At 43.3% G+C, this 11,278-nt stretch overlaps 1 protein-coding gene across 1 annotated transcript; it reads left to right on the top strand.

Moving 5' to 3' along the window:
• Positions 1 to 5,594: 5,594 nt before the first annotated feature.
• LOC124673901 (ELMO domain-containing protein A-like) lies at positions 5,595 to 9,657 on the top strand. Its single transcript, XM_047209950.1, has 10 exons — positions 5,595 to 5,641; positions 6,179 to 6,325; positions 6,415 to 6,535; positions 8,133 to 8,230; positions 8,298 to 8,366; positions 8,475 to 8,590; positions 8,682 to 8,736; positions 8,824 to 8,944; positions 9,032 to 9,174; positions 9,277 to 9,657. The coding sequence occupies exons 2-10, from the start codon at positions 6,185 to 6,187 to the stop codon at positions 9,376 to 9,378; spliced, it is 966 nt and encodes a 321-aa protein (XP_047065906.1). The 5' UTR covers positions 5,595 to 5,641; positions 6,179 to 6,184; the 3' UTR covers positions 9,379 to 9,657.
• The last annotated feature ends 1,621 nt before the right edge of the window (positions 9,658 to 11,278 follow it).

Below are 11,278 nucleotides of genomic sequence, written 5' to 3'. Positions count from 1 at the left end.
ATTGTCTATAGCACTTTTTGTTTTCTACCGAATTTGTCAACGGCTACCAAATGTTTCTATCACATTTGTTGATGATTGTCTATTTTTTACTTTCCCTGTGCACTTTGTTGATGCTTATGCACTTTATTTTCCCCTTTTTGTGACATTATAATATTTTTATGATGTATTTATGATTGCCCAAAGTATTTTATAGCTACTTTAACTGGGTGATTCCCCGTGTGAATATACCAGCCGTGTGAGTGAACCATGGCAGCTACATTGGTTGACCTAACATGAATAATACACAGGTGAGAGAGATCTAGGTTGATGGAAAGGGCGAGCAGGGAGAGCACACTCAATGAGTGGTTACCAAAATATGTTGTGAGCATCATTTTGCATGGATCAATTATGAGTAGTCGCCCGTATTATGTAGTGAATGGCTTCTGCATCCGCTATCACATTACACTATGTGGCTTCTATTGCATTTCTTCTGGGTAGGTTTAATCGGTTAGAAGCATCTAGCTTTTAAAATAGATGATGCTACTATTTTTTTATTCAAAACCCAACTTTGAGAAAGTCGTTGTTTTCAAACACAATTCTATTTTTTCTTGATTTGTTATGTTCTTGTTTTGAAGAAATCCTCAATACGGATCTTGTATTTGCTTTAGAGACTCATTTTTTATAGTGTATATTAGTTTGTACTCTTTTTATGCTACATTTATCTCATTCTTGCTGTATTGGTTGTATTTCATAGTTATGTTTGTTTACTGCACTTTGAGTCACTTGTCTTACCACTTGTTAACGATTTTTTGGTAGCGTTTTATTTTTCCACCGAATATGTTGATGGCTACCAATGTTTCTACTGTATTTATGGATGTTTGTCTATTGTATTTTTTGTTAGTTTCTACTGCATTTGTTGATGTTTGTCTACTTTATTTTTCCAGTTCATTTTTTAATGGTTGTGTACTTTTGTGTGTGTGATTTTCTATTGTTATGGCAATCTTCACTTCTTTGATGCTTCTCCACTGAATTTTCTAGCTGTTTGAACGACACTAGTTAACGTTTTCCATTGAATTATGTTTCTATTTTGCATCATCTATGAGTTTTTTATGTATTTTATACCATATTCACCCACAATTATTGTTGCATAATCCATTTTCTGTTACTTTTTATCGTCATTGTTGATGATTCTCTATTACATTTTCTACAAGGTCTCACTACTCTTCTTGATGGTTGTGCGTTGCATTTGTATTAGTTTCTTCTGCACTTATTGATGACCGTCTACTCCAAAAAAAACATGAAGGAAACAATATGGTTATCTGCATCTAAGTCTCAGACCCTATGAAAACAAATTGTTCACTTAGTATATCGAATTCAAAGCTTACATATAGACGTCTGGTCGAGAATTGTGAATCTGATCATACAGACATGTGGGCTCCCTTTGTGGGATCCTTCCTAATGAATAAACAAATAATGAAGATAGCTTTGTAAAATTATACTTTCTAAATCTTAGGAAAACACATTTTATGTTTTGTAAAATTATAAAAGACAATAACAGATATTTAGTAGAAATTTATCCAAGTAATACAACCATTTGCTATGTTTTTCAAAAAAATAACAAAATGAGAAAGTAGATTTTTACTAAAATTACCTTCGATTCTAAGCTTTTAACTAAGTTTAAATGTTTGCCCGGAGGCCCGCATCGACTGACATTTCGAATCATGAACTGTTCCAAGACTGTGATCGTGTGAACATGCATGACTGAGTTCTGGAAATATGCTCTATGTGTTGTTTTGCACCTCTAGCTGCACGGGCCACCATGGTGGTCCGCACGTCCACCCACAGTAAATAAAACTCGTGCACCAGCCAAATGTCTCTCACCAGAAAAAGGTTGTGTTTTTTTTTTTGTGGATAAAGGGTAAATATTGATGAAAAATCAAATCCGGGACTCCCGAGTGTGATTTCTACCGACCAACGTGAGTTTCTTTTTGAAAACAGACCCGCAAGATCTGCAAACATGTCTGTGATGGTCGCCGGGGCAATCCATTTCACGCACCAAATGTATTCACTTTGGTTCGTTTGGAGCGGTTCACGGATAGAAAGTGATGTCATGTTTATTCTCTCGTTCGTCTAGGTCGGGAGTGAACCCAACTGCAGAGGTGAACCCAACCTCCTCGCTATCGCTAGATCTAGCGATTTAGAGTGAAAAGCAAGAGGGGTCACGGTAACCGGTTGAACAGGAGCCGCACAGGAGGCAAAAGCGCCGGGCTGCAGCCCGCAACCAGGGGTGGCTAGTGGCCAGGGGGGATCGGTTCATCCGCATCACACAGGCGCTGCCACCGGTCGGAGGTCCAGCAACCAACATCCCTACCAATATACTTTTCATCTTGTCCCCGAATTCTTGGTTAGCAATTGAAAATACAAAAGATTGTTTATCCAATTTGTTTCTTCAATTTCGCAATTTTCAATAGCCATAAGAAAAAACCAATGATTTTTGTGCTTTTTGATAGCTTGGCCCACCCATGGATTTTTTTCAAGCTCCACCACTAATGGCTGGACTAGGACCAGCTGTTGCGGTGCAACGGGAGGCATGGCAGGGCGTTGTTGCACCAACGCCGATTGCGCAGAGTCTCCGCCAGCCTGAACCACTTGCCGAGCTCCTCCAGCTAGCTCGAACTGCTCCAAGGTGAGCTCGAGATCCTCCTTCTCATCTAGCTCGGGCGGTTGCAAGGGACCTCCTCGTGCTTGACGACCACCGCCTCCAGCTCTTGACCATACGGTAGGAGGGCCGCATAGTCATCAGTGTAATCATGAACGTCCTCCTATTGCTCCTCACCGTGGCCCAGGTCCTCGGCGGTGTTCAACTCCTTGGGAGCTGGAGCGTCGCCCAGGAAGTAGGCGTGGCGCCGTGCATCGTGCTCCCACTCGAGCCACCTATCCTACATGGGCGAGTTGAGGCTGTAGGCGGGGTTGTGCCGCAGATCCATCGATAATAGAGTTGTCAGCATTAGATCTCGTGGCGGTGCCCCGCCCGTTCGGCGGCACTAGAGGCACCAGGATCCTATTCCGATTTAGGTGCCAACCACGAGGGAGATTGGCGTTTGGCCATGCCACCGGCCTCTTTGCCTCCCTGCAGGTACGAGCCAGCCACCTCCATGGTGACGTAGACTTGGTTGCGGTCGCGGCGGCGAGGTCCCAACAAGGACTCAGCCTTGTGGTCGTTGCAGCCGCCCTTTCTCCATGGCCATGAGCATTTCTCCATTGCGGCTGCCGACTGAAGGGAACTAGGGTATGCGGGTGGCTGGAGGTGGAAGCGACATTAGAAAGGACGGGCACGCGGCTAGCATGAATGGCGAACGTCACAGACAAGCGGTAGTGCCCTTAATGGCGACACAGAAGACGAGCGGGCAGTGGGTCACTGCCAAGCGGTTCCGGAGAGAACGCATGGATGTTACCGCATTTTAGACCAAATTTAAGACATAAATAGATCGGTTCACGCCCATTGATTCGTTTGGATCGCACCAATGATACCCTCACTCTAGATCGCGCCGCTGGAGACGAACTTACTCTTGTTGAGAAAAGAAAAGACTTGACAGCTCTGTATGTTGTAGTGCACCAATACGCTGACTAGGATGACAGTAATATATTGGTCGTTGGATAATTAAGGAGGTGGATAACAAAGCTGGTCGCTGTCTTTCATCTTATGAATATTATCGGTCAATTTTGGGGTGGTTAGGAAGAAAGCGAAGTAAAATCTATCAGCAGCACTATCTTTCCTGAAAGCTTCTTCATGGTAAAGTAAACAAATTTGTTTTGTTTGTGCGATGATGATACCTTACCTAGCATAACTGCATCGATAGGTACTCCACCCGTTCAGTGCCAGTAATACTGCCTGCCATGCCTGCCAGTCGAAATTAGGCAGAGAGGATTAATGCATAACAATGATACTGCATTTTAACGAGCAGTGTATTCGGTAGCTGGTATGTGAACTCTTTTGTTATTCAATTTAGGAGTCTCCCGCAAAGCTTTTCGGCAGATTATATAAAGTGTCATTGTAGTTTTGATAATTGAAAGGCCGTCACATAGAAGCATTTATTCCGTTTACCACCAACATGTACGACTCGGATCTTTTAAAAACATATTGGATTCGGATTCTATTTCTTGGTTTTGTTTTGATGCGAGCTTCACTTTATTATATCCAGTACATGTGGTATAGAACATTGCTTTTATATATCCTGATTCACTGGGAATACTTCCAGCACACATGGTGGTTTGTACCAGATTCTAAAATTGTAGGTTACGCGCTGACATGCAGGGGGGAAATCGTTTTTTTTTCGTTCATCCACAAAATCAACGAAATTTCAGAAGTTATTACAGACGAATCAACAAAAAGTATTTCAATCTTAATAACTTTAACACAAACAAAATGGATTTAAATAAATATAGCATCATATTTTCATAAAATCTTAATTATCTTAATGGTTTGTCCACTACGACCATCTTGTTTTGGTGCAGGTTGGATATTTAGCGAAACTTTTTTCTCAGGATAAAATTAAACTGAACAACAAAAATATTGATCTAGGATTAGAACTCGAAATCCCAAGATCAAAAGGTGGAAGACTTTCCGCCCTGTGGGGAAAATTCCTGCTTTAGAGTATTGATTTCATAGGTTTTTAGTCAGCAAGTTCAAACGTACCAATATTTTTAGCAAAATCCAAATACTTTGCTACCATTTCAATCAAAAGAGAAGAGACTAGACAATTATATTCAACATATGCGGGTTGACGTTTTCGTAAATAAGACACCGGCAAAAATAAACTTTGTATTACGTACACTGTCTGAGATGTACATTATTTTGTCATTTTAAAACCGAAGAATCTCTTATGGTATTATCTTTCTCCACCGGATTTCATGTAACGTAAAAACTTTGGGAGAGAATTGTGCTAGTATTATTTTCAACAAAATAGTTATATTTAGGGGTGGAGAAACCTCGGCTCGACGTTTCCAAAGGTGCCTCTAGGAGTGACACACAATGGACATACGTTCTTTTCTTAGACAACCCATGGAATTACGTTGCCCGTGTTGTTTTATTTTTCTTTTTCCTGATCTCTTTGAAGATCCTCTATACATAAACTTGTTTTCCTAATCTAATCGAATGGGCAGAGCGCCTGCGTTAAGCCCTTAATTCCTTAAACCTCAAAAAATATGTTGCCCTTAACAAAACATATTTAGGCCGAATGGGTAGGTTGGTCCTCGCCTGAGGCCCAAACATGAAGAAACTTAGCCTAGAGGGTGGGCTCGGTTTTTCAACAATTCCGAGTGCCACGCGATTACACTACACGATATGTTGCACGGTCCAGCTCCTTTAAAGCGGCAAGTCTGAGCCCATCCGGCCCAAACTCCTGGGGAGCCGTGTCGTATAGAGGAGCTCGCCGAGTCATACCTTTGGATGGAAGGTTCCTTCCGGCAGAGCTCCTTCTCCAGCTGCCCGCACGGCCGCACTCGCTCTTCCAAGTCTTTAACCCCCCTTCCCTCCTCCCCTGCTCGTCAAAGCTTCCCAGCCAGAATCAATCCCCTCCATACTCCAAAGTCTCCCCCAACGCAAGGCATCCTCGCAATCGCCGGTTCCCGGAACGCCTCCGGAACCAACCAGGACCCCTCGGTACGCGAGCTCGATCTTTTCCCCACCTTGCCAATTTCGTCGAATCGTAAATCAGGCGGAAGTTAGGCACATGGTTTGGCGAGTTTTGTCAGACCTCCAACGGGCTAGGTTTTGAAGTTAGGGGGGCGAACCTGTCGGGGTCGCTGCATTACCGGAGGATGGAGTTTGGTAGTACTAGCTGTGATTGTTAGGGCTCTGTTTGGGGGTAATCGAGGTAGCTTGCTGCGGTCCCAATCTCACTGATCAAATCTTGTAGGATTCTGAATATGTCGACGACGTTTTAGGGGATGACGGTTTTTCTTTACACTAAGGGGGACTTTAAGTTATTTTTTATTACTTTAAGAACCTGCATTTAGGCTACTCTTGTGATATTATAACATTGGTTATTAACAAATTAAGAATCCAATTCTACGAATGAAATGTTGCAGATGATTACTTGAGGTGCTCTATGCTGAACATCTGTATTCTTAAGATGTTTATTTTATACCGTCCTGCTGTTGTTGTTCTGACCTTTTTTTTTTTTTTTTGATATACCAGTACTTCATGGCAACGGGCAATCTGAGGCGGAGGCTCCACCACGCGGACGTTGATGGAAGGAAGAATGAACATGTAGACATAACCGATGTAGATTCCCTCGATGAACCTCTGTTAGGGAGGTCTAGCTATGACAATCGCGGATCGGAGGTTAATATTTTCTCAACATAATTTATTTGGTATTATTACAACCTATTTTGGTGAATGCAGAATATTGACAGTTTTCTTACCTTTTGCAGGTGTATAACCCCAGAAGGCAAGATCTGTGGGATGATGATGATGATGATGATAGGAAAAAGGAACTACTGCACTGGTCATTCCTTTTCTCAAATTTGATTGCGCAGTGGGCACAGTGGTTAGGTATTCTTCACATTACCCACCAGATTCATGTACTATATTTTTTTCTGTAATGCTTGACAGTAATGGACTGTTAGTGTACTTTAGTTTCATGATTTCTAGCACTTACATATTTATCCTCATTGCCAAATATTGATTCAGTTAGTAGTTTGTGTAAACAGTTAGTCAGTTGCCTGTTGATACCCATTCACTAGTGACATTCTTGGTAGATATGATATATTCCCTGTGTATGCACTGCTGACTCATACAGCCCCACACTCTTGAGTTTGGAATAACAAATGCACATTGGTTGGTTCTGCTTTTGTGTTTACAAAATCCACGACCTACCTCATTGCTCCTATAGCAACTAAGTAAAGATATGATGTAAGAAGCTGCTCTTAGTGCTATGATAGTCATCCTACTATTTGTTACTAGCAAATATGCCCGTGCTTTGCTGTGGGATGATTTTTATAGAAACATTTTTTAGACCATTTAGAATTTAGTGTGAGTTCGGTCTTCATTTGATTCAGTTTCTCATTTAGAATTATCGACGGTAGCTCCTTATTACACTTATCTGTTAATGTAATACTCCGTACTAAATTTTTTCATTATGCCCTTAGAACGTTTTCATCCATTATTTTCGCTTCTCAAGTTCATGTAAATTTGTGTGGCTTAAGCATCTTTTGTAAATTTATTAAGTTCCATTTTTGCAATGTATTTTGCATCGAACAAAATATTGTTTCCTAAATCAACTTCATCTCCTTCCTAAATCAACTTTTATATCTCCTTCCCTGTGTTTTGCATCGAACAAAATATTGTTTCCTAAATCAACTTTACCCCACTCTCATTCTCCCTGAGATTTCTCTTCAAAAGCAAAAGATAACAACATCAACCGCCTTTCTTCCTCACTCAAGTCCTCTCCAAAATCGCCACCAACAGGGGCATCTGTCCCCATGACCTTGTGCACTGACTGCACTCCTCTGTGCGCGGTGACCAGTCCGCCCAGGGTCCATCCCCCTCCGCTCCGCCTCACCTCGCGGCATGCCCGCCTCTCTCCCTGACCAAGCCGATGGCCGCCATCTCACCAGCTGCAGGCTGCAGCCCCAGCCACATGTGGTGGATCTAGAAGAATCTGAACCACCTCCTTGCATAGGAAGAAGCTGCACTACGATAGCGGTACCACCGTACCAACAAGCATGGGGGAGGGAAGCTTAACGAACTACGGGTTGAGTTTCAAATTTCTGAGGGGCTAAACTGAAAAAATCCACGATTTTGGATGAACGATGTACACCTATGAACCGGCGGGTTTCAATTTAATAATAAAGGTTGTCATCATTTTAAGAAATCCGAACTAGCAAAGTAGTAAATTTGACTAGGCAGAAGAGTTATCAAAACGAGAAGTAATCTTTCTATTTTTTGTAAGGCCATGACATATCCATGGCTGTATTAATTAAGTCATTTATACAATAATTTGATGTAGTAATGATCTATCTTGAAGTCCATCTTGAACTTTAGTTTCAGGCAAATTCCTAGTTGATATTTATGTAATTTCTTCCTACACATAATTTTAATTCTTTGTTAATACTCATATTCAACACTTTTATGCTATTTTTATTTGCAGCAAATATTATTGCAAGCTCCGGGTCAATGTTTGGCAGATTGTTTCCCTTTACTTCAGATAATGAAAACGGCAATCCAGTATATCTTACCCCTTTGCAGGTAAATCTAGAAGAAAGTTATAAATATGCAGTAAGAATTGTTTAAGTTCTAAACCTTTATTTTACAGGAAGAAAGATTGGATAATTTAAGACGCAGATTACAGATATCTTTTGATGGCTCCCGTATTGAGCATCAAGTAAGTAAACCTGTTTGGATAACTCAAATGGTTCCTTCTGTTTATGAGAAAATGCACAAGCCATGCCCTCATACAAGCAAAGCAACTAATCTGTATTTTTCTTACTAGGATGCCTTGAGACAACTTTGGAAGTTAGCTTACCCTAGTCGCGAGATTCCTCCCCTAAAATCAGAACTATGGAAGGAGATGGGTTGGCAAGGCACTGATCCATCAACAGATTTCAGGTCTTTTATGAATAATCTTGAATACCACTGTACTGGTCTGGTGTAGTGTCTTCAATTAATAAAGCATCTAACACAGATAGTTTCCATGCAGAGGTGGTGGATACATATCGTTGGAGAACCTCATATTTTTCGCTAGGAACTACCCTGTAAATACCACTCTAGAGTTCAAAATTGTTAGTCAATACTTGAGTTTTCTGCCTTTATATTAAATCGTCCTGTCTGTTCCATCTCAGGGTTCCTTTCAGATGCTTCTGAACAAAGTACAAGGGCAGAGATCCGATTGGGAGTACCCATTTGCAGTTGCCGGTATCAATATTTCGTTCATGCTGATCCAGATGTTGGATCTACAGTCAAGTAATACTCCATGTCCCCTGAACGTGTATTTACACTGTAACTGTATTGTTCCTAACTCCTGTTCTTTGTGCTCCGCAATTTGTGCAGCCGTTCCGTCTTCAAAGCCAGGAATTCGTTTTGTGGCACTGCTTGAACAAGATGAGAATGCGTTTGATCACCTGTACTGTGTAGCCTTCCGGATGCTTGATGCCCAGTGGCTTGTGAAACGGGCTTCATATATGGAGTTCAATGTAAGCTTTTTGGCAAGGCACCTTGTGAGCTAATCCTGCTTTTCATTTACCTTTAATTTTTTAATTAGCTTCATTACTGTTTACTTGCTTTGATTGCACCAGGAGGTGATGAAATCCACGAAAACTCAGTTGGAGCGTGAGCTGGTTTTAGAGGATGTACTGGCGGTGAAGGACCTGCCGTCTTACACAATGCTGGACAAGTGATATTTGACCTGTTGCATTTGGTCACTAGGACATACATCTGACTATGCTGGTGGCAGCCGGATGGGTCGTTTCAGACTGAAGGGTTACTTGATGTGCTAATGCTTTGCCGGTGATAAATTGTGTATTGTCCCTTTGTTCTGGCTATCTTGTCTGCCCATTATTTTAACTTACCGAGAGGGAAATTTCAGGCGTTGTACATGTATATATGTAGACATGTGGTGCATCAGTTTATGCAGCTTTCAGATTCACCACCAAGAAAATAAAGCAACATATTTGCCATCTTCTGCTTATGTGCCTTAGGGTTTCTGTGAAAATGATTCGTAGTGTATAGTCTGCAGCGGAGATTTTGATAGGTTCTGCTGAAATGCTCCTGTAATCTGGTTCATCTATAGACCGCATGAACTTGTGAACTCACTCGGTGTAAGTACTAAGTCAGGTCATTTACACGAAGTCACGAATTCCATTGAACATTTTAATTGACAAAAACTTCATTTAGATTGGTCCCCGCCCCCGATAGCGGCCCCGATAACATTTTGGGGGCCGGCAGCGAAAATGGGCTCGCACCGGCGCCGGCCAATTTTGGAGCCCAATAGAATCGCCAGCAACCCCGTGACAGCGCCTTCGCCAAGGGCACGAATCGGGCGCACCGGCGCCTCGCGGAACGTCTGAAAACCAGTGTGGGCTCCGCCTGGCAGGCAGACACACCGTTTTCCCACCTCCTACACACGCCCGAGCCGGCTCCCACCCCTCTAGATCGCCGTCGCTGCCGCGCCCACCCTGCTTGCAATAGACACCGCCGACTGTCTAGGAACCATCATCCATCGACACGGCCGCCACCCCCTCGACCGGCGGCCGCTGTTCGCCTGAACAGAGCTCGCCGCCACCGCCCCGCCCGCAAGGTGTTCGTCCGATTGCCGCGATGGACAGCGACGACGAGATGATGATGCAGCTGTTCACGGAGGAGCAGAACACTCAGGCTGTTCGGAGGCAACAGCAGCAGCTGATTCTGTCGAACATGCTGCACGTTCGCCAGCCTTTCTTCGTCGTGTCTCGGCGCGGCAGCTCAAAGCCAGGCAAGAGGAGGAACATCAACCGGCATCGTGAAGCCGGCGCAATGCTGCTTGACGCCGACTACTTCAACGACGACGCGACTCATTCGACAAAGGAATTTCGGCGCCGGTTTAGGATGAACAAGGACCTGTTCTTGAAGATTGTCCACGGCGTCAGGGAGTACGACACGTACTTCATGGCCAAGAAAGATTGCACAGGTTTGTGGGACTTCACCTCAATTCAGAAGTGCACTGCTGCAATGCGCTGTCTTGCATACAGAGCTCCTCCAGATACAACCAATGACTACCTACGGATGGCAGAGTCGACATGCACAGAGACTCTCTACAGGTTCTGCCGAGCCGTCATAGCGGTGTTTGGTAAAGACTATTTGAGAGCACCAAGAGCAGATGATACAACTCGGATCCTGCAGAAGAATGCAGCAAGAGGGTTTCCTGGGATGCTCGGAATCATTGACTGTATGCATTGGGGCTGGAAGAATTGCCCTTTTGCTTGGCAGGGGATCTACAAGGGGCATACTGGTGAGTGCAGTGTCATTGTTGAGGCGGTGGCAGACCAGGAGCTTTGGATTTGGCATGCATTTTTGGCATGGCAGGAACAAACAATGATATCAACATGCTGCAACGCTCTCCGGTGTTTGCCAGGCTAGTTGAGGGACAAGCTCCAGCCGTGAACTTTGAGGTAAACGACCACACATACAACAAGGGGTACTATCTAGCTGATGGTATCTTCCCGACGTATGCTACATTTGTGAAGACAATTCCCTCTCCATCAAACGAGATGGACGCCTAGTTTGCAACATGTCAGGAAGCAGCACGCAAGGATGTTGAGC

This window comes from Lolium rigidum, chromosome 7, assembly GCF_022539505.1.
Source record: "Lolium rigidum isolate FL_2022 chromosome 7, APGP_CSIRO_Lrig_0.1, whole genome shotgun sequence".
NCBI lineage: Eukaryota > Viridiplantae > Streptophyta > Magnoliopsida > Poales > Poaceae > Lolium > Lolium rigidum.
This window is presented reverse-complemented; position numbering and strand designations above follow the sequence as displayed.